The sequence below is a fragment of the Vespa crabro genome, chromosome 6 (assembly GCF_910589235.1).
Source record: "Vespa crabro chromosome 6, iyVesCrab1.2, whole genome shotgun sequence".
NCBI lineage: Eukaryota > Metazoa > Arthropoda > Insecta > Hymenoptera > Vespidae > Vespa > Vespa crabro.
In genome coordinates, this window is record NC_060960.1 from 6,784,339 (window position 1) to 6,809,338 (window position 25,000).

The 25,000-nt window shown below is 35.2% G+C and overlaps 1 protein-coding gene across 5 annotated transcripts in view; it reads left to right on the forward strand.

The window, feature by feature from the left end:
* The window catches only part of LOC124424899 (homeobox protein abdominal-B-like), a 68,186-nt gene that overhangs the window by 37,857 nt on the left and 5,329 nt on the right, over window positions 1-25,000 (forward strand). For 2 of the 5 annotated variants that reach the window (XM_046964479.1, XM_046964480.1), the window contains 3 exons: window positions 18,801-18,890; window positions 19,488-19,531; window positions 24,138-25,000. The exon at window positions 24,138-25,000 is cut by the window's right edge and continues 256 nt beyond it. In XM_046964479.1, the coding sequence (XP_046820435.1) occupies window positions 24,179-25,000 (822 nt within the window). In that variant the 5' untranslated portion in view covers window positions 18,801-18,890; window positions 19,488-19,531; window positions 24,138-24,178. Of the gene's footprint in view, window positions 1-380; window positions 444-18,800; window positions 18,891-19,487; window positions 19,532-22,855 lie in introns of those variants that run through there. The other 3 variants (XM_046964477.1, XM_046964478.1, XM_046964481.1) reach the window with 2 other exon arrangements.

The window sequence follows — 25,000 nt, forward strand, 5'->3', positions numbered from 1 at the left end:
CTACATAATTTTGTGCACTTAATACGATTATAATTTGTAAATACTCTTTCTACAGGCAGTTTTTTAAAAATCGATAAATATCAGACACCTGAATTATAGATCAAAATTTATTTTAATTGAGAGGAAGGAAATTAAAAAAAAAAAGAAAGAAAAAAAGAAAAAGTATTTTAACAAATATTTTTTCTTTCCTTATCTACCGATGTACTTTTGATCAAAGCCATTCGTCGGAACGATGTTGCGATAAAGAAAGTAGAAGGGTTTTTATGATTTTGTGCACCCTTAAGAAGTCACTTTGGGCAACAAGAGAAAATCGATTATACCACTGCGAGCGCAGCTTACGGATCCATTAAACTGCCGGCAGTTAGCGCTGGTAGAGATGTGATATATGAAGTGGGATAAGATTTTTTTCGGTGATCGTCCAATTTAATCAGCCGCATGTGGACGTAAGTAATATTCATAATTTACGTAGCGTAATGTCGTAAAACGATCTCAAGCCGGTCCCAACGATCTCAACGTTAGTCGGATTTATTCAGCCGTCTCTGGGCAATAGCGCCAGCTTAGAAAAAAACAAGAGAAAAGAAGAAGAGAAAAAAAAAAAGAAAAAAAAAAAACAAAAAAGAATATCTTTATTACTATCCTTAGCTTGACCGTATTTTTCTCTTGCTACCTAAAGCATTTTAATATTCTTTTATCATTATATTCGTTGTATCATCGAAAATAAGAAGAAATTTTAAAAAAAGAAAAAACATTTTCATTTTTCATTATTCACTTGAAGTTTCTCTAGAAACTAAATATCTAGTAGTCTACTTTCTCTCTCTCTCTCTCTCTCTCTCTCTCTCTCTCTCTCTCTCTCTTTCTTTTGGCCTTCAATGGATATATTTTTGAATCTTACAAAAAGAAAGAATCTTTCAATGGCTCGAAAATATATCCTTCTTATTGGAGCAAAAAATAATGGTTCACAAAAGCCATAATGTCTTTCCTTTTAAAGGTTGGCCTTGCTTCGACGATATAATTTAAGCACAGCCTTGGTTTGCGACCTTAACTTTTGTCGAAATACCTGGACGTGCAAGGGTAAAAAAAAAAAAAAAAAAAAAAGAAAAAAAAAGAAGAAAAAAAGAAAAAAGAGAAGAGAAAAAAAAAAATAAGGCAGACTAGTAGTATAAAAAAAATTTTTCGGAATTGTATTCATACTTTTAAATAATTTCAAGGATATACATGTTTGTATAAACATGGTTACGAAAAATGTATTAGATATCTATTAATCGTCGTTCTACGTGTCATGTCGAAATTCTTCGTGAAAGTTAAAACGTCACGTACGCATAGTCAAACATATGCTTTCAATTTGCAACGATTATTTGTCCTACAAGAATAGACTTCTATATCAACTTCCTATGTTTAGGATCGCGTGCACACCATATAAAAGCCGGCAGCCATCCTTCCGGTGATATCTAAACATTGCAGTTTATATACGACAACGAGTTTACGTTAATTGCTCGTTATCCTCACCCCTTTCGTAGTCGAGATTTCTTAAAGAACATTTCACACGCGATATCTACGAATACATGAATTTATTTTCCATGTTTTCTTTTTCGTTTTTCTTCTTCTTTTTTTTCATTTTTTTTTTTTTATTTTTATTTCTTTCTTGTTTTTTTTTCTTTTTTATTCAGTATTAATTTCTTCTTTTTTTTCTTTTTTAACGTTATCGAAAGTATAACATTATTTATTTTGAAAGGAAGTGTGTATAATCCGAATTCGAATAAAAAATTTTCTCCACCAACCATCTCGTGATAGTCGAGATTTTTTTTATAGCACATTTCACATGCGACATTTACGAATATATATAATTGTCTGTATACGTTTTCTTTTTCTTTTTTTTTTTTATTTAATAACAATATTTTATATAAAAAATATTATTATTTATTTTCAAGATCTGGACGTAATAAAAATTCAAATACGAAATTTTCCAAAGTGGTTTCAATGATCTCTGATTCTTACGATTAGCTAATGCAATTTTCGCTTATCAAAGTCAAGTGTCGGAAATTTATATACCCACTTATATTTCTCCCCGGAAAATATAACTTTTCATCTTCATAGTGGAACCACCCTCTTATTTATATTCTTTCGACACCCTTACTGTTTACGTGCTTTCATACGTATAAGTAATATGAACGAATGAAAAAAGGTTTGTCCCTTTTATCGCCGTTCTTCTTTACCGACTCATAACTTTATTTTCTTCCTTATCGAATGATCACTATCGACTTTCCACATCTTGTGTCAGGTGGCGCCACGATAGAATGGAGAACGACGTTTCCATTTAAATGCTCTTTAAAAGGAGCTACGTGAAGGTAGTAGTACGTCTTTCTCGTAAAAGAAATAATATCGTCTAATAAAAATGTAGAATATCGTAATAACGTTCGTATGTTATTTTATTTTTATTATTATATTTATTATTTAATATAAATTTTTTTTATCAAATCCAAAATTTATTTTGATTAAATTTTAAAGAACGTAAACGAAATTATTATTTTTTAACGATACAAAACGAACGATAGTCGTTAGTTTTGGAGTAATAATATTAGTTAATTAAATAAGAAGAAAAAAATCTCCAATACATTAAACGTATGAAAGAGAAAAATATAGATGGATGGATTTAAAAAGAGAAAGAGGAATCACAGATATTGTAGAATCAAGATGGTTTCTCGAGTAGCATAACAGATGAGAGGTGGATGATATAAATATAAAAGTAGAAAGAGAAACGTTGATTCAGGATAAAAGGGAATGAACAAAGAGGAAAGCTGGAATACGAAGAAGTAGCAAGATACGGAGAGGCTAAACTGTCTGCCTCTCATTAAACTGAATTGTCTCTTCAGGAAGATGGGCTTCCTTAATTACTCGACCCTTTCAGCAACTCTGCTTCTTCTTCAAACGTTCCCCGAAATGTCTTTCGTACGAATTGCAATTTGACGAACGCATAAACGAACAAAAGTTAAATCTTCTTTTACTTCCAAATTCTATCTCTTCTTCTTCTTCTTTTTCGTTCGTTTTCTTTTTTCTTTTAAATTTAAAAAAATAATACCACTTGTTCTGAATCTACCATATATAAAATTATTATAATTGTTAATCTAACTTGTTAATCTAATCTTGGTAATTAAATAGTAATTAAAGTGAACGAAGAAAAGAAATGAGTGAAAATATTATTTTTCCTAATTATTATGAATGTAAAAATGAAATCTCTTTGTTCGTATCACTGAGAATTCACTTGAGATGAGATACATCTCGTGAAGAGATGCACTGAGACGAAAGTATAGTAAGCATAGGATAAAAAGAGAGAGAGAGAGTCAGAGAGAGAGAGAGAGAGAGAGAGAGAGAGAGGTAAAAAGGAACAAAGGAAGTAAAAACAGAAAAAAGAGAGAGAGAGAGAAAGAGAGAAACAAAGAGAGAAAGAGAGAGAGAGAGAGAGAGAGAGAGAAAGAAACAAAGAGAAAAAGAGAGAGAGAGAGAGAGAGAGAAGAGGCTCTAAATATGCTAATATCCACAACGTTGGATAATGAGTTCCTTGTGCCACTATGATCTTCCGAATTGCTATGCATATATACGCAGCTATAAACACAACTTTAGATTACTATATGTAGCATATCAAACGCTCCAGGGTATGCGACTTATTGGCCGTTTGAAGCAGCTTGCTCCGTCTGCTGCTCGCTTTCTATCTCCTATTTCCACGCATCGTCTATGTACCATCGCAAATCCTTCTTTATTATTTTCATTTTGGATTTTAATTTATATATGGTTTAGAATATATACAAGTTAAAATACGTTGGACGTCCGTCGATCGAAGAAGATGAGAGAGAGAGAGAGAGAGAGAGAAGAAAATATAATAACGTTAATAAATAGGCACGTTTATACGTAGAATTAACATTAATAATAATTACTGAAATAATATGTAATTTCATTGTAATTATATTTAATTGTATCTACATAAATTATTTCCTTAAGTCTTTCAAAAAAAAAAAAAAAAAAAAAAAAGAAAAAGAAATACATAAATTAATAAAACACTCGTGAAAAAATATATTTTTATTATCTTTTAATTAATATATAAGGATAACTGTAAATAATTATCTATTTGAATTTGTGTGTGTATGTGTATATGTATATGTGCACGCGTACATTTGTATTCGTGCGTAGAAAAAAAGTTAACAGAATATTCGTAAAAAAATATATAACCTCTATCGAATATTTACATTCGAAATATTTTTTAAGATCGTAAAATTTGTCTCCATCCAAAATTTTCTCTAATATATTTACAATCAATAGATATTCTTATAGATTACGATCTTTTTCAAAGGTCATTATTTTTTCTTTTTTTTTTTTTTTTTTTTTTTTAAGATTATAAAATGTTATTATAATCTTAAAATATATTTCAAATATAAATATTATTAAATATTAAAGTATAAAGATACAAAACAAAAATAAAAAGATATAAAAGAAACAAAAAGAAAAAAAAAAAAGAAGAAGAATAGAAAAATATTAAAAATATTATCAATCGAATCGCATTATATTCTATTCTATTCTATTCTATTTTCTATCATGTATATATTAAATAGAACGCGAAGTAAAAGATAATCGTAGTAAAGAAAATCGATTTCTTGATTTCTTCTTTGTAAAGGATTTCATCGATGGTCAATAATCGATAAGAATTCGTACGATGCTGCTATTATTCAGGAGAGCACGTTAATCCGGGAAAGGGAGGGTTGGGGGGGGAGGGGGAGAATAGGAAGGCGGCTCTGGTAATTTCCGCAGGCCTCCACCTTCATCTCATATCCGGATCGTCATCAATCCCTCTGCCGGTCCTCCATCACATTTTCAATTTCCCCCACGTATCTCGTTTCCTGCTCCTCTCTTGACCCTCCTCTTGACTCACCTTCGGTTTTCCTCGATCAATCCTCGATTCCAACCGATGCGTCACTATTTCATCAATCATTTCTCTCATTTTTCATTTAATCGAAAAGATTCCTCTTTATCTTAAAAATATATATTCGCGTGTCTCGGTACAATCGTAAAAATAATTGTTTAGAATTTTATCTTTTTTTTTCCGTTTTTCATTTTTTCATTTTTTCCTTTTCTTTCTCTTTTTTTTTTTCTTTTCTTTAATTTTTTTTTTCTGATATTATTAGATTACATTATGAATTGACGAAAGGGAAAGATAATGAGTAAAAGATCTTTGATGGAATTAATGTAAATGTGAAAATATATATTCTCAGATTAATTTTTCTTTATGAAAATAGATCGACGATAATAATACTCTTATCCTTTAATATTATCGATCGTTTAGGATGAATGATTTAAACATAATGGATGTCATTGATAATGTCGGCTCGATTGAGTTTATATTTATCGGTCGATAAAACATACAAATGGGTATTCTCTTACGCCTCATGTAAGTTAATACAGATATATCAGATGATCAGTGTATTCTAATTTTGACGAACGTTGATTAGATATATATCAATAAATTGTTGAATTTAATAGAAAATACAATTTTATCGAAGTATAATCGATTTTTTCCTCAGATAATCGTTTTCCCTTTTTTCCCTCTTTATCCAACCCTTTCAATAAATTCAAATGAAAATTGTCGTAAATCGTTCGTTCGTTCGTTTAAAATCTTCTTCGTAGAAATTCGATCTTATTAATTCCCTCGTGAAGGAAGAAAGAGATAAACGAAACAAGGACACGCGAACCATGCGAAACGATTTGGAAATCAGAGTCATGAAATCTTGACGGGCGCGTGGCCCCACGCTGAACACAGCGACGACGGATGACGATGCCTCGGGAAAAACTAGACTAGGCGTTTTTATGGGCCATCAAATTACGCCGACCACCCCATAAAATGTTTAAGCGGACTTCCGTGCAAGACACTCGACCGACGACCAGGCTAATGTCCTTTGGCAAAAGCGCATCCACCTGTCTGTCTCAACCTATGTTTATCCTATCTCATTTTCATCTCTAATTCATTAATAAATTAAATATAATTTTATAAAATATAAAGTGAAATATAGCGAATTTCGATATGTTAATATTTTTCTTACGATTTATTTTCATTTCATTGTTCAACGGTCTCTCGGAAAATTTGCCAAATATTTCCAAAATCGATTTTTTATTCGATCGATTCGATTTTATCCCGTCACTTTTCATATCCTGTAAAAAAAAAAAAAAAAAAAAAAAAAAAAAAAAAAAAAAAAAAAAAGAAAAGAAAGAAAAGAAAAAGAAGAAGAAAGAAGAATAAGTAAATTTGTAAATTAATACGAGATATTATCGACATTTTAAATATGCATTTATGCTCACGCATATAGATAGATTTTAAAAGAAATTATATATACATATGCGTATACGTGTATGTCTTTGTGTGTGTGTGTGCGTGTATGTAGGTACTTACATGATCGATTTTAAATAGGAAGATCCATGACTATACAATTGGCCGTTATTGTACGATGAACGAATTAGCTTAGCTCGTATAATGGCTAATGATGACTTTGCACTTGGCACTGGAAGATCTCATGTCCGACTTTGAATAAACGCATAAATAGCAACGGGCCGTGTGTCCGCTAACGCCTTTAATATCGTATCACGAATATAAACGTCAGCCATAATTCAATATTATAATTATATTCTCAAGTAATAGGGGTTTATTGTGCCAATTAATACGCATCGTTAAAGTAATCGTTAGTGATACATTTCGATCGTATTTATAACGATCTATTTGGATTGATTTAGACAAACAATCTTGTACGATTTCTTTCTCTCTCTCTCTCTCTCTCTCTCTCTCTCTCTCTCTCTCTCTCTCTCTCTCTCTCTCTGCCTTTCTCTCATTCTATCTTTCTCATTCAAAAATCATGATCGTCTCGAGTAATCCACAGTTCAAACTTTACTATGGGCCGTTTCAATTATCATTGCTTCGATCGTGTAGGCTCAACGACCGTGCTAATGTCAGTGAAAACAAATAATAATGAAGAAAGCTGACAATGAATAAGTACTTGTAAACAAGATAATAAATTACAACTCTAAATGATTATTTTATGTTGAGCATATATACATTACAAATAAAAAAACAGAAGAAGGTATGGAGTTATCCCTATATCTATCATAGTAAATTCAAAGGATATTTAAATATATTTAAGGAAATTATACAAGAGGACAATTACACGGACTTTTTTTACGTTTCACAAATATTATATTTACAATATATATATATGTATATCTACTTACCTGTTTTCTTTCTTTTTTCTTTCTTTTTTTTCTTTTTTTTTTTTATTTCTTTCTTTCTGTTTCGTTCTCTTTCCTTTTTCCCGTTAACGATTTAAACAATTTTTTAATCACGCGAATAAAAAAATATAATGAAATATTTGAAACAATAAAAACAACAACAAAAAAGAAGACAAAAACAAAAAAAAAAATATATATATATATATGTCTATCTATTACATTTTCAATTCTTCTTATAATTCGTACTCGAATCACTGAGTCACTCGAAGCACGGTCGTTGGAAGGATAATCGAAGGAAATATTTAAAATAAAAAAAAAAAGAAAAAAAAAAAAGAAGAAACGGAAGAAAAAAACGAAGTGAGGGGATTGCCGCGATGAGGCAAGGTAGGGCGGTGAGAGGAGGTGAAGAATGGGATAGGGGGAGCGTGTGTTGCGGTAGACTGTAGGGAGGGGGATGGGAAAGGGTGTTCGCGCATCTTCCCCGTAGGAAAAGGATAGGCGGACCCTTCCTTCGCTCACATCCTCATAACGCGGTAGTCATTTTAAATGGCTCTCTCTCTTTCTCTCTTTCTCTCTATCTCTCTCTCTCTTTCTCTCTCTCATTCTTCCGGAGAGACCACCCATCGTCAAGGAGATCATTGCGTTCCTTTCTTCGATCCCCGTTCGTTTTTTGGCATTTCTATTTAAAATTTAGCCAAAGATGAAGAAATTAAAAGTCACTTTTTGAAAAGATTTTCTTGTTTCTTTATTTTGTTTCTTCTTCTTTTTCTTTTTTTTTCTTTTTTTCTTCTTTTTTTTTTTTTGGACAAACTCATATACTCTATGTTCCATTTAACGCGTTTAATCATCGTACGAAATAGTTTAATCATCGTTAACGATAATAATAGATATATTAATGGATAATCAGAAATTAATTGATATTGAAGGATTTATTGATTAATGGAGATTAAAAAGGATTAACGCAAGTCTTTCCTTTTTTTTTGTCGAGTTCGATCTTCTCTCTCTCTCTCTCTCTCTCTCTCTCTCTCTCTCTCTCTCTCTCTCTCTTTCTACTATTAACGATTTTATTCCCATTTTTTTTATCCCGTTCGCCATCTTCTTCTTTCTTCTTTTTCTTTTTTTTCCATCTTTTTTTTTCTTTTTTTTTTTTGTTTTTTTTTATTATTATTATTTTTATTTTTATTATTATAACCGAGGTAGGTATGTTTCTGGATCTACTAATTGGTCGTAAAGAAAATTATGTTCGAACAAGGGGCGGAGGGAGGGCGTCCTCTCTCGAAAGATCCTCTCACGAGGTCGTAACAGATACCGACTCGTCTCCATTATTCCTCTCTTTTTTTTCTTTTTCTTTTTCTTTTTTCTTTTTTTTTTCTTTTTCTTTTTTTCTTTTCTCTTCCTTTCTCTTCCTCCTTCGGTGTTTTTTCCCTCACGCACGATTTTTCCTCCTGTGATTTTTTTTTCACCCTTCTATTCCTCTCGCAAAATCTTTTCGCCATTCAATGATTATATGATCTTGTAAGATCATTGTTGTTTTCATTCACAGTTACAACCGTGACCAAGAAGATCATTAAAATGATCTAAAAGAGCGTATCATATAAATACCGTTCTATGTAATATTTATTTATTTATTTACTTACTTACTTACTTACTTACTTACTTAGTTGCTTATATATATCTAAGTATATTATTTGGAAATAAATCATCGCGAACGTTATAGTAAAAATTATTCATTCGTCGTATCATTATCGTTCATGGCAATGTAATCATTGTTTTTTCTTTCGTCTATATTATAGACAATTTGTTTTCTTTAGTATCAATGTCGTTAATATCAATACATCGTAATGCAAAGATATCTAAATAATAATTTAATCTAATGTAATAATAATTTTCAAACAGTATTTATATATCAAGAGTAACGTCCAATTATATTTAATTTATATTAATAAAATATACATATATAGATATAGATATATATGTTAAGTATGTTAATTAAATAACAATTTAATATATATATATATATATATATATATATATATATATATAAGTAATTTTGTATAAATCTATATCCCAAAAGGATATTAGAGATAAAAATTCGTTCGATCGATCGAAACCGATGATTGGAGTCGAGTTAACGAGAAGACGGTAGCACACGATCGACGTTCGTTTACAAAATTTTCATCCGCGAGTCGGGAGAGTTACTCGCTCGAGATGCCGATGGTGGTGGCAAATATATTATGCCTCTCGTAAAATTAACTTTTTACGATCATTTTATGGTCGCGTTGGCGCGCGCGAGAGCGCTGTCCGTCGATGCTTACAACAAGTGCACGGTTGTAGGTGCAGGAGAGTTTGCCAGAGCGCACGCGAAAGAGAAAGAGAAAAAGAAAGAGAGAGAGAGAGAGAGAGAGAAAGAGAGAGAGAGAGAGAGAGAGAGAGAGAATAATTCTCACAGCTGAACATCGTCGCGAAGGGGCTCGTGCCAGCTCGTCACGGATCTCTTTCATCATACGCGTCGGTAGAAGAACACTGTAACCGTTTTTATAGACCACCGATTCTGGCCGATCGTTATGATTTTATGTCGAATAGCGCCTCGATCCAACAATATAATCGTTTAATTTTCCTTCATTGACAGGTGAACGCGAAACGTGATCAAACAAATCTCGTATTTCGCATTCGTCCCGTCTATCGTCGATCATCAATCCTATATCCTTTATTTATCGAAATTCTCGATATTTCGCGATTTCTCTTTAATCTTCTTCGTATATTACATTAGTTTCATATGATTTTTCTTATTTGCATATCTTTTGATTTCGTAGGTATCTCTCTGTTATTTATTTGTTTCTATTTTTTTTGTTTTGTTTTCTTTTTTATTTCGTTAATCAAATATCCTCTTTAATCATCATATCCCTCATGGAATTTATCGTTCAATTGTATAATATTTTTATTAATTACTATGACTTTATTTTATTAAATATCTTCTTACTTCTTTCATTGTCGTTCTTGTTGTTATTGTTGTTGTTGTTAATATTATTATTATTGTTCAATTTATTGTTATTCGATTAATCAATTATACTTATTTTAGACACTCTATTATTATGAAATTTCATTCGATTATTATTAAAACTTCTTATCGATTTTGTTTTTATGATTTTTCTAACAGATATCATTCTACTTCGTAAATTTCATCCTTGTCGTCATTCAAATTAATTGATCATACTTTTTCCTTTCTTTTTTTAAATATTATTATTACAGAATTTTTCATCAACTCCTTCGTTTTAGTTTAACCATTGCTTTCATAAATATTTGTCTTCTCTCTCTCTCCCTCTCTGTCTCTCTCTCTCTCTCTCTCCCTCTCTCTCTTTCTCTTTTTGTTTGTCTCTTCATCGTCGGTGCCACGCGTCGTGGCGTGCACTTCTTGCGTCTGGGTTGCATCACTAATTATCCTCGCTTAGATTAACGACGTGAAAAAGTCGAGAAACATAGTAGTCACACTAATGCTCTTAAACATATCACGATCGTGTCGTATTGAATCGAATCGCGTGTCGCGAGAAAAAAAAAATCTCAATGATAGCTAAAGATTTTCTTTTCGCTTACGTTAAATGTCAAACGTTAAGGACGAAACGAACAGATGCATGAACACGAACTGAACAAACTGAAGGGACGGACACGCGATAAATATATTCCCTTTGGGACTCCCTCTATCGAAGTTAACTTTCTTTTCGTCGAAAGGAGCACGCGAAAAGGAAAAAAGAAAAGAAAAAAAAAGAAACATAACAATAAAAAAAAAGGAAAAAGAACGAAAAAAAAAAAAAAAAAAAAAAACAAGCGATTGTAGTCGAACGAGATCAGGTATGAACAGTGAGTACCATAAATTTGTGACCCGAAAAAATTTGGGTCACAGCTTACACCAGGAGTATTTCGAAATCGAACGAATTTCATTTCCTTTTTTTTTTTTTTTACGTTTCTATGTTTTTTATTCATAGATATTGTATCAATCTGTAAACGTGTAAGATATTTTTCTCAAAAGTTTGAGTTTCTAAAAAGAACGAAAACGAGATAAACGAATAAAGGGGATAAGGAATAGAAAAAGGGAAACGACTAAGGTGATTTCGAAAGTTCCTTGGAAAGCTGCCAGTCGCAAGCAGCCAAGAGCGAGTTCCGTGAAACGCATCGGCTTGGTTGCAAACAATTTATATTTATGAAGCTATTACGAAGGTGGTCTTTCAACCGTCTAAAAAAAGGGATTAACTCGGTGGTATTGTCTTGGAACGTTCGAACGTACGTAGGTATATTAGATCGTTAAAAATCAGAATCTCTTTTGAGACACACACTCTTTTTTCTTTCTTTTTCTTTCTCTCTCTCTCTCTCTCTCTCTCTCTCTCTCTCTCTCTGTCTCACTGTCTCTTCGTCTCACTGCCTCTCTCTCTCTCTCTCTCTCTCTCTCTCTCTCTCTCTCTCTCTCTCTCTCTCTCATATCTTCTCTTGATATATAATTCATACTTCGCGGTTCTCCGTCTGCGATTCTTGGATCTGGTATCCTATCTATGCAAACGCAATGTGCATTTGACCGGGTGTATATTTATGTATATAGCTATTATATCTACGATGCCAGCTTGTTTATGCAGATGTCTGTAGTCTTTCCATAGAGTAACGTACATACGTTCGGTGGTTTACATTCGAGTGCGTTCCTGTCCTTTATACGCGTCCTTACTTCGATAGAAAAAAAAAAGAAAAAGAAAAACAAAAAAGAATAACATCTTAAAATATTTTCATTTTATAATTTCATTTTATAATTTCGAGTATACGTTTTTTTTATAATTCAAAAGGATTGAATAAAATTTCAAAATCTAAATAATTCTATATAATTAATAACGATATAATCCATAATTATAACATAACGATAATTAATTATACTTTGTTATGATTATATTTAAATTATATTGTCGAATATTGTCTAATCGTTATATATTTCTGCAATGTTTGTATTTTGTTAAAAAGAGAGAGAGAGAGAGAGAGAGAGGGAAAGGTTAGAATAAAAAAAAAATAAAGAAAAAAAAAGGAAAAAACAATAAAAAAAGTGTGCGCTTATTCGAAGATGGAGCTTTTGGTGGGGGTGGGGTAAGGTTGGGTAGGGTGGGGGAGTTAGAATTCGGTCGTTTTTTCACATGCATAGAGACACACGTATATGCGTACGTTCGTATACACATACATAAACAGATTCGTACGTGTCCATGAATCTCGCTTGTGGTTTCTCAGAGGCAAACGTGTGTTTACGTGAGTCGGCGAAAACCGAGACTGAATTCTGAAAGAGCTTCAGACTCCGACGCCGACGACGCGATCATATTATTTTTCTTGAATTATTTATAGGAGCGTTACGAGTAGTGGCAGACTGGGAATGGGAGATATATAGAAATGAGAAGTAGAAGAAAAAAATAAATAGAGAAAAAGAGAATAAACTTAAGTGCATTAGAGCGTGCTCTATACAACGTGTTCCTCAGTATACATATAAACATAATAAATGAATATATAATGCGGATTCGTTCGATTCGACAAAAAAAATTTCCGCCTTTTATCGTCGATTTTTTTCATTTTTTTTTTTTTTTCCATTCTAATATCATCAAACTTATAAAAATATATTATTCGTAACATTTTAATCTCATATGTGCCGTTATACTCGTCTAAAAAATAAAAAAAAAAGAGAGAGAGAGAGAGAGAGAGAGAGAGGGAGAGAAAAAAGAGAAAGAAAAGAAAAAAAAAACCCGAACAAAAACACATTCATCATGAAAGAAAGCATATAATATAAAAGAAAAAAGGAGAAGTAAAGAGAAAGGGAAGAAGAATTTGTGAGCAGAATGAAAGAAAGGAGATGACTTATAACGGTTGCTTATAACCCTAGAGAAAAATTATTATTACAAATTCGTAAGACAAGAGTTGAGGCGAGAAAAGAAACAAGATAGGAGGCGACGAAAGATGGAAAGAAGGAGGAGAAGGAGAGAGAGAGAGAAAGAGAGAGAGAGAGAGAGAGAGAGAGAAAGAGAAAAGCAAAGAAAGATCCTGAGAGACTTTGCCTGATGAGGACGGTTCCCATGACGACGCAACCCCAGGAACACGAAACGGTCTAGCCATCCTTCACTCAATACCGACTCGCCATATACTCACGTACCTCCCGTTCAAACTTACCACCACTTTCTCATTGTTGAAACCCTCTTAAGCTTTCTTCCATTCCTTCATACCAGCCCATCCCTTTGCCCTTACCCACGTGATATACCCTGAACGTTTACTTTATTCCTCCCTCTTTCTTTCTCTCTCTCTCTCTCTCTCTCTCTCTCTCTCTCTCTCTCTCTCTCTCTTACACGCTATGGCTTTATATTGTATATACATGTAACGCGACGTGGATACAACACAGAATACAAACTAGCAGTTACCGACGAAAAAAGAAAGAGAGAGAGAGAGAAAGAGAGAGAGAGAGAGAGAGAAAGAGGGAGAAAGAGAAAAAGAGAGGGAAAGAGACCCAGGCAAATGCCGTTCGGATTGGAAATCGCTTTATTATGGGTATTGTCCTTTGTCAAACCGTGACCCATTGTAGGTAAAAAATAACGAAAGCTTATGTGCGACTACTCATTAGTTTTATGATTTAAAAAAGGTTGTTGTATACTCAGGTAACTATATTTAATGTAATCTTCTCATTTAATCTTTCACTGTAATTTTCTTCTCCCATTACCTTTCCCTTTCCCTTTTTTCTTTTTCTGTTCCGTTCACATTTTCCTTTTCATTCGACTTTCTCTTTTCTTTCTTTCTTTCTTTTTCTATTCTTTTCTTTATTTTCTTTTCTTCTTCAAAAATAAAAAAAAAACCCGTCATATTTCATATTCGTACTAATTGACTATATATATTTGTCAACTTATATATATATATATATGTATTTAAGCTGTTTTCAATAGTTATTATGAGTTATAAATATTAGTCCAGGTAGAGGGTAGAAAAGAATATTTTGAAAATAAACAAACACATTACAGAAGTAAATATTTTTGTACTTGTAAAACGATTTTTACCTGACGTATCTTCAACTAAAATTTTTTAATCTTTCACGATATTCTTATCCCAAACGGATTATGCAACTTATGAGATATGTTTGTGCGATGACTTTAATGAAGAACGTTAATAAGGCGAGGAAGTATAAGAACAGACAAGCTACATCAAAGAGAAAGTTTCTATCGGTGTGTTTGCGATGGTAGGAGCAGTACGGTATATCGTTTCTCTCTTTCTCTCTCTCTCTCTCTCTCTTTCACCCTTCTTCTCTCTCTCTCTCTCTCTCATACTCATAGCATCAAGCGAGAGCAATGGCCAGCCATATTGGAAGTGCCTGGGAGAATCAAGGAAGCCGATTGGCTGTCCTACCATAGCGTCTGCCTCCGAAACGAGAGGGCGTCGCGGTGCAAGTTCTCTATAGCCGAAAGGCGTCTCGACGCTTCGCTAAAAATGGCACGCGTCACGTCCCGCGTGTTATGGGATTCGATCCTTCTCTTCTCTCTCTCTCTTTCTCTCTCTCTCTCTTACTCTAGTTTCCCTCTATATTCGTTACGCTTCGATACATTTCGATGCACCCCAGCGAAGCAAAAAGGGTGTAATTTTTATACGTCGAATTATACAACGAACGAATATGTAAAATTATTTTTTCGATATACACACACCTAGATAAATTTTATTTTTTTGAATAATTATATAAATGAATATCGTAATAACAGATTATTCGAATTTAAAGGTTGAATTTTCGATGTTATGATATTTCGAATGAGGAGAGACGACGATATAGATATGCTGAAAGCCGTCACCGAAATCTCATTTAAACTTTAGACTTGAAATGAAGGGAGATAAAGAACACCAATGGAGATAATGAAGTAGTGGTTGAAGAAAGTAGAACTTGGTGGACGATTGCAGACTACTTGCGAAAGGGATAGAAAATGTACGTTCGTTGATAGAGATAAGAAGAAATGAGAAAGGGGAAAAGAAATGAGAGATTTCAATTAAGAAAACTTTTACTCTTCCAATCTAGAAGTATAAAAGTTAGTAATATATTAGAACGAAATGAAATCGTTATATGTATATGTAGTAGATTTAATGTGACGTCGATTATATACATACATTAAATACATATATAATATACTTGAATATTGTTTCTTTTTTTTCTTTTTTTGAGGAATATCTATTTTCGTATATGTTGTCGATTGTTTTAACTTCGGCCTCTAGATCCGCGAGTCTTGAGAGATGCGCGTTACTCACTGAAAATCCTTATGCTCCATATAAACATCCCCTGCGGGATAAGGAGGCGATAAATATCGATCCATTACAGAGCTTATCGAAAGCGTCCGTTAAAGTCACTCGAGAGTAATAAAAATCAGCGATCGGAAGGGAGGCGGAGGGGTCAAGGTTAAGTATCGTGTATCTTCTTTTACAATTTTATTCGTTCGAGTGGCGTACTTCGATTATCGCGATTGTTATTACGTTCCTACATGATAAGTTATTAATATATTAATATTTCACATATTTCATCTTCACGTATCGATTTCAAACGTAAGTAAGTATTACATATATGTCATATATATATATATATATATATATTTAACTAGTCTATGACTTGTCGTTCGTTAACTAGTACTAACACCAAATTCAACATAGAAATACTGTCTGACTATCGTCAGAACGTATTCCGAATTAATTACGAGATTTAATTACGCGCCAAGTACTTACTTTGACGGCAGAGAAGCGGAGCGTGTAATTGACAAATAACCGCCAGACCTTCGAAATGTTTCATAGATATAGCTCATATGTATCTCTTGTTACCTATACGTACAGAGTGTCCCAATAACAAATTTATTAAATAGAAAAAAGACAAAGATGATTTTTGAATTGAATTCGATATATTATAGAATACAAAATGCTAAATAATAATTATAATCGTTTTTAAATATATCGAAGAAAGTTAATAATATCAATAAGATCGATGATATTCGTGAGAAAAATTATTTAATGGAAAAAAGAACTGTAGTTTTTTTTTTTCTTTTTTTTTCTTTTTGTTTTTCAATTTTCTTAACGACGAATAAATTAAAAATTGATGATACATTTAACGGACAATACGTTCATTGTTTAGAAATATCTATTAACTTAATATCGAATAATCAATATAGAATTTCTATGATCCTTTCAAGTATAGTTATCGTAAACATTGGATAAGTGTTATTGACGAGACGAAAGATCGGTAATAGGAGGAGATTTTTCATTCATTGGTTCCAACGTAAAGAGGTGTATACAATGAGTTCGCTAAAGGAACACCCTGTATATAAATACGTGCTTGTGTGAGTAAGGCACCCCTTCGCGATGAAAGAGATGGCTGGAAAGCAAGAGCTTTCTCGTGTCCGGCTATTCTACGCCCTCGACCAATCTCCACCATTCTGTACACACATCGAAAAACTATATCGTCTGTTATTTCAAGCTCTCCTTTCTTCGTCCTTTTCTCTCTCTCTCTCTCTCTCTCTCTGTCTCTCTCTCTCTCTCTGCCTCTCTCTCTGTCTCTCTCTCTCTCTCTCTCTATCTATCTGTCCATCTATCTCTCTCTTTTTATATTTCTTTACAGAACTACTCCCCCTGTTAAATCTTCAATCCCTAATCCTTCGCGTGACACGTCTTGCTCACATTTTGTCAATCCTGAGGCTTACAGTTCTTTCCCCCTTTTTTCTTCTTGCTTTTATTTTTTTCTCTTTTTCTTCTTTTTTTCTTTTTTTCCTCGCCTCCTCCCCCCCCCCCTTAAGTTTATATCGTCCTAAAAAGTCAAAGACAAACGCTTATTCCATCCTTTTAAGTTTCGTCTTTTAATTTGTGAAATATCAGGAATATTTTCTTTCGACGATACATATTAATGATGAAAAAGGACGTAACTGCAGATTGATTGAAAGAAAATGAATAGACATGGATAGATTATGATAAGTAATTAGAATTTTTTTCATCTTCTAAACGGAGAAATGTCTATAAAATTAATCGAGTTAAATTATCGGCTGGAGATAATTTTTTTTCTCATTACGAAATAAATATCATGGTTGATTATTAATCAATCGATTAAAACGATTTAAAAAAAAAAAGAAAAAGAAACAAAAAGAATTATCATATATTTTTAGTTATGCTTGATATATTCGAGTATATAAAATATACTTGGATATATTAATAATATATTGAAATATTTCAAGAAATAGTTTCTTATATTTATATATTTATATATTTATATATTTATATATTTATATATTTATATATTTTCCTATCCTGTAATTGATTAATTTATATTCAATTAAATATTAATAATATATTGACATATTTCAAGAAATGGTTTCCTATATTTATATATTTATATATTTTCCTATTCAATAATTGATTAATTTATATTTAATTGAAGATATTTCATAAGATATCTCTTAACAAAAAAAAAAAATAAATAAATAAATAAGACAGTAACAACGTAAAATCTTATATATCACATAGATTGAATAAAGATAGAGATAGAGAAAGATAGAGAGAGAGAGAAAAAGAGAGAGAGAGAGAGAGAGAGAGAGATAGAGAGAGAGAGAAAGAGAGAGAGAGAGAGACAGAGAGGTAGGTAGAGAGAAAGAGAAAGAGAGAAAGATGCATAACATTTTTCGTGGGACGTCGTAAAGCGGTTTTCAGTTTTCAACACCGTGAATGAACGTAGCCTCCGTTCCATCTTCCGCATAACTTTCTTCATCTACCTTTCTTATACCCGTACCTTGTTCCCGCCATTTCCATCTCCTTTCATCTCGAACCCTCGCGTAGCTACGCCATAAACTTACCACCGGAGGAGAATCGACGGCGACGGGAGGCAAAACTTCGGGAGAAAGCATACCTATTCGATTTCAACTTTGAGTTTTGCGGAGAAAACGAAATTCGTTTTTCGAATTGGATTAGATATTCCTTACCTCTCTATTTGTATGATGTAGTCATCTTATCTATTCCTATTTCGAAAATTTGCGAAAAGGATTTTATTTGTATAAATCAAGTATGTAGATAAACAAAAGAAAAAGGGAAAGAAAGTATTATAATATAATAATAATTAATCGATTTTATATCGAGAAACAAATTTTGATATATATATATATATATATTATATATATGTAAGTACCATAATATACAAAGTTCGATATTATACATAATAGGTACTTAGCGAATTTGTAAGTACTTTTTAAGAGTAAGTTTTTCAACGTTGAAAGTGCATTGAGCGAGTAGTTATAGACTGTATTCCCATTAAGCGATGTACAAGCTATGGAACTTTATACCTGGTGCGATATAAGCTACTAAAGCTCGTATAAAAGCTCGCAAGAGTGCGAGCTTTATCCGTTACGAGGGACCTTTGAAAAAAAAAAAAATCGTGCAAAGTCTTGGGAAAAGACGTGGTAGATTTATTATAGATATACACCTATATATACCTATATATACTATATATTATATATATATATATTATATATTTTATTGTTTTTCTGTTCCAGGCTGAAGTTTTTCTTCTTAAACCTGTAGATAAAAGGCCTCAAAGTGTTCGGCGCCGTGGAAACGCCGTTTCACCCGTTCGAGCTGTGCAGGTTAATAATATTTATTTGTCATGTATATTTTCATCTGTATGAAAAATATATTAGGACTTTGCTCAATGGATAGAAAATGTAATCGTTTTCAAAAAGGATGGAATATGATATAAAGTAATTCATTATTTAAAAAAAAAAAAAAAAAAGAAAAAAAAAGAGAGAAAAAGAAAGCATGAAATCCAAATACACCTTTCTATGTAATTCCATTTTTCTCTTGGTAGCTGTGATATAATAAAAAGTTCTTTTACGCATATGTCTCCCATAAAATCGCGAATCAGAGAAATTACTTTTTCATGTATGTAGATACTATCGATAGATATATATATATATTTTCGAAAAGGAATTAATTAAGAAAATAATCATTATTTAATTTCATTTTGAAATCTTTAAGTTTTATCGACGTTAGATGAGATAACTTTCGTCTTTCGGCATCCATCATAAAATTTGATTCGATTGGCTTAAGTATCTCTCATTATGATAGATGGAAATAATTCAAAGAAAACAAAAATATTTCAAGTTCATTCATGTACTTACTTATTTGTTTATTCAATTGAGAAATATTGAATGAATCAAACATACGTTTTTTTATTATTTCAGGTTTTCCCGCGTGTACCAGCCCGGAACACTGGCCGGTATACAAGGTGAGATTCTAATCATATTATTTATAATTATTATTTAACGAGACAAATACCTTTGCAATATCCCCCTTCATTATAGGGGTTGGAACTATCCGAATAATTCAATATTATACAAACGTTTCTTACGATAAATGCAAAATAAAAGTTTCAAATGGAGAAACATGAATCGTTTAACATAATACCTAAATCCAAAATATCTAATATATGATATAAAATATATATTCGAATGAAAAAATTCAACGAATACTTCCAACCCTTTATTATTCATTATACTTAACACTTTTTAAATATATCGAAAAAATATTACACTGATGAATGTTACCTTGGCAATCGTTGATCGTGCAGCTGTAAAATATTTGAGAGAAGAAAAACAAAGTTAAAAAAGAAAAGGAAAAAACAAAAAAAAAATAACAAAGAAAAAGAAAAGAATATACGTAAAATCTTCGTAAAACGAGAAGAGAAATTATCCATCTATCCACAAATATATTCATCCCTATATTACAATGTGATCTACCTAAAAGTATTTCATAGTATCACACCTCAATCGTTTATCATTCTCAAACAAAATTATTCGCAGTAAACAGACGAAGATTGTACGTAGGTATACTAAAGTCGTCGTATTAAAGAGCATAGTTACTAAACCGCGGATATAACCTATAAATGGGCGTAGTGCTATAAAGTCCATTCATGATCGCGTACAACAAACGTCGGCCGGTTCGCGTCACCCGCTCGTACGGGATTTATCACGTTGCTATTCGTAAAGTGTCTTTCCTACGACGAGTTGGCACGTTGGTGTGTAAATAAGTATACACGATTTCCCGTGAGAGATTTTTCTCGTTCGCATTGTTTTTCAAAGTTTTTACGTCTGGAGACGTAAATAGGGTGACGAAGAAGAGGAGAATAAGGAGGAGGAAGAGGAGGAGGGGGGTAGGAGGGGGGAGAATTAGACGAGAGATGTAAGTCAGTATACGACTTACTCCCTCTCTCTACACGTTTTTATCGTAAATCTCTATGGTGAATTATAAGTTATCGACTTTGATAACGATTGAAATGAATAATCGTGAGAATAATAAAAAAGAAAAGAAAAAGAAAGAAAAAGAAAAAAAATCACCGACAAGACATAGATTAAGGAAAGGAATTATCGTTTAATAATTATTAACGAGAAAGTTTTAAAGAGGATTTAAAGAATAATCGATCTCGGCAATTCGATTCGCCGTGTCGTTCTCGCGTATAGCGCTATCTGGTGAAAGGAGGGGTAGCGGCGCGGGATGAGTGGATGGATGGATGGATGGATAAATGGATGGATGGATGAACGAGTGGATGGATGGATGGATGAACGAATGGACGGACGGACGGACGGACGGACGGATGGACGGATGGACGGATGGACGGATGGACGTACGTACGTACGTACGTACGGACGGATGGGTGGATGGATGGACGGCCGCTCGGACGAAAAGCGTGTGTGCAGTCAGAGTTGTTGTCAGACCGTTTTACTTTACTGCCCATAAAAGTACATACCGAGATTTAGACTGCACAATACCGGCATGACGTATTGCCGTCTCTCTTTCACTATTTACCACTCTATCTTTCTATCTCTGTTTCTCTATCTCTCTTATTCTCTTTCTCTCTCTTTCTTTCTCCCTTTCTCTCTCTCTCTCTGTCTCTCTCTGTCTCTCTCTGTCTCTCTCTCTCTCTCTCTCTCTCTCTCTCTGTCTATCTCTCTATCTTTCTCTCTTTCTGTCTCTTCCTCCCTCCTACACATTTCCTTTGCCACGGTTAACCATGAAACGATTTAGGATACTAACGCACCACGCGGACACTACACACATGTTATCCTCGTCACAGGGGTGTGATCCACGAGGTCGTTTCTTCGAGTACGCATGCGATTAGGCGGGAACAGGATTATCTGGATTAAATCTAAATTGATAAAGGATAGAAGATATCATATTCGAGGATTGATATCTTACAATATCAAAGAGAAAAATATAACTTGATAAAATTCATTTTTGTATAAATAGAAGAAACAGGAATTTCATATAAATATAACCAATGGATTATTTGGAATTGATCCAATGATCACGTCTATATCACGTATCCTTTTTCGATCGGACGAATAGATAGCAGGATAAATCAGACAGTTAAGTTCTCTTCCTCATTAGTATCGTCGTAAGAGAGGAGGAAGAAGAGATTCAAGAATCCGTGGCGGGGTTTGCGGTAGACGCACCTGCCGTTCATTCGTCGCTTCGATCCAGGTCATTGGCTACATAGTCAAAGACAGTCTTTCCCTTTTTGTCTTGCTAGAAAGATTTTGGGAAAGAGCGCGATATACCTTTGAGAGGGCAGAAAAGTCTGTAGCGTTCGACGGGTGTCTAACGTGGATAAGAGAGAAAGAGAGATAAAAGAAAAAGAAGGGGAGAGAAAGAAAGAGAGAGAGAGAGAGAGAGAGAGAGAGAGCGAAGAGAAAGAGGAAGAAGGACGATAGAAAGAGTGGGAGGTAGAAGCGAGAGAGAGAGAAAGAAAGAGAGAGAGAAAGAGAGAGCGAGAGAGAGAGAGAGAGAGAGAAAGAGAGAGCAGATTAGAGCATACGAGTTTTCTCTGGTAGAGGGGGAACAGCAGTGGGAGTAGAGGAGGGAGGGAATACGTTCGACAGCGTAACTCTAGTATTGAAACGTTCCACAAGATAGCGCGAGTGTCGCCTTCCAGTCCGTTCGGCTCAGAGCAGTGGACAGAGCTCTCAGTTGACGCTTGACTCAGCTCAGCGAGGGCAACGAGAAGAAAGGGGGTCTTACCATGTGTGCGTATGCGTGATCGTGTATGTGTCGTCTTTTCGGAAAAAAAAAAAAACTCGATGAAGGTAGATCCCGCTACGTTTGCCATTTGAAGGAGACCGCTGCACGTATACATATATCTTCGAATGGTTTTGCTTCTCTACGTGGGAAAATAAAAGCCTGTGTTGCAATAATCTCTTGTTGGGATACTACCTGGATTCGGGAGCGCGAAAGGGAGAAGAAACTTTTTTTCCCTCTCGAAGAGCCTCGGTCGGGCAGATCAAGAACGTCCTCTTTCTCTTTGAATACATTTTTTTCTCTCACACTTTCATATACACTATTTCTTGCCCGTTTACTTTCCTGTGTATCTCTATATTCATTGATATATATGTGTGTATATGTGTGTCTATATACATATATATACATACATATATATATATATATATATATATATATATATATATATAAATATATATATATATATATCGTATCTTTCTCTCTCTTTCTCTCTCTCACTCTCTCTCTCTCTCTCTCTCTCTCTCACATACTCTTTCTATTTCTCTCTCCCTCTCTCTTTCTCTCTCCCTCTCTCTTTCTCCCTCTCTCTCTTGGTGACGGGTAGTGCGCACTGTGTTCCGAGTGACGTTCCTTCGGGAAAAGGACAGAGACTATAGTTATGAGGGTGTTGAAGACGACAACAACGACGACGACAGTGCTGACAGGTTCCGTCATTAAGGAAGGAAAAAGAGGGACGACACGCGGCCGGTATATTCCCGCCGCTCGCGGAACGTCCGCGGTGACGTTCTTTACGCAGTGAAACGATACAGCGATTGCCAAGTGAAAACACTCGAGGAATTATCCTCTATAATAGAGACTCGTTAAAACCCGAACGAACAATCCCAAGCGAAAAGAAAGACGTCAGATATTATCTAGTTTTATTAAATCGTGCTGTGTCGTTGTTTTTTTTTTCCTCTCCTCTATATATATATATCTCTATCTCTCTCTCCTGGACCATCGTGGATTCGGACACGGCAACGATACTTGGAACGTGTATCCCGAATTTGGACATCCTGGTGGACACCTGTACCAACGATCTGGTCTGCACGTGGCTCCTGTCACCCGCCATTGTCGACCCGCTCGACGACGTTACGCTCATCGTCGTTTAACGGCCGACGCGACGACGCGACGACTTGGCTCGTATAATTTATCGCGCCTTCGTCCTCCGGCCGTTCTTCCGTCCCTCCCGCAACCCGCTCCTTCTCCTATCACTGACTCGTTCCACCGACCCCTTTCTCCCTGCCCCCATCCGACCCTCCGCCCTCCCCTCCTTACTCGTGGTTCCTTACGATCGGTACGCGCGCTCTTTATTTACTCTCGGTCCGCCTTGCTATGCTCGCACCACCGGCGGCGGCGAACCCTCGGTGCTGATCCTCGCACTTTGTCGCGCGCGTCCGCTCCTCGATGACGTGCCGCCTCGCTTCTCGCTGAACGCCACCCGGTCGATCGGTTCTTTCGAGCTTCTTCCTTCCCCCCCCACCCCCTTTTATCCCCTTACCCCACAACCCGATCTTCTCTATCACGTTCTCCTCCTCCTCCTCCTCCTCCTTCACCACCACCACCACCTGACATCTTCTGCGATCGCTCGTCGGCGTGGGTGCCACGGTTTCGCCGTCGTCCCTCGACATCGGCGTTATAACATCGGCAATAAACCGGCACCATCTGCACCATCACCGATCACGTGGCTTGCTCAACGGCTACGCTGTACGACAATGTACACGCCGCGCCGCTGTGCGGCTCCGGCGTGGGCCACCCTGGCTCCGTCACGCCGATGGGGACAGCTACCGGAGCGGGGCATTCCACCGGGGTGACCTGGTGGACCATGATGAACGGTTCTCTTTACGACGACAGTCCACCGCCGGTACAACCTGCAGCTTCAACCCTCGTATCATTACAACAACAACAACAACAACAACAACAGCAGCAACAACAGAATTCAACTGGAGGTTCCCATCAACAACAACAACAACCCCAACAACAAGCAACGACACCGACCTCTCCAGGTGTCCCAGCATCATCAGGCACGACCGCACCATCAGCACCTTCAGCGAGCGCCAGCTCGACCTCACCGAGCGCCTCCTCGGTCGCGAGCAACAGCGCGACGGGACCGCTCCATATACCAGCGAAAAGACTAACGGCTACCCCAGGCGGTGCAAGCGGAGCCGGCTCGAGCTACGGGGAAGTAACCTGTGTCGAGGCATCATCGGTTGGTGCGGCTGGGGCCGCGGCATCGGGCGTGATACGACACTCGCACTCGTCCTCGGCAGGCTCGCAAGGCGGTTGGAGTTATAGTCCTCATCATCCGCAGGACTCTCATTACTCCTCCGCGGCGAGCGAATCGTTGAATCATCATCAAACATACGGGGCTAACAACCCCCCGACGTATTACAATCTGGCGGCCGATCCGACCTCGACGTCCGGTTCCTCGAGGGACAACCGGAAAACCGGATCTACGGTGACCTTTTGGTCGCCTGCAACCGCGACCGTGGCCTCAGCAGCCACCACACCTGATTATAAGCCTTATAATTCTGCTGGGGCTGCTACTGTAAGCGGATCATCCAGCGGTGCAGCAGGTGGTACCTCCTCGGTTACGGCAGCGGCTACAGGACCACCAGATCCTACGGTATCATCTTGTCATCAGAGC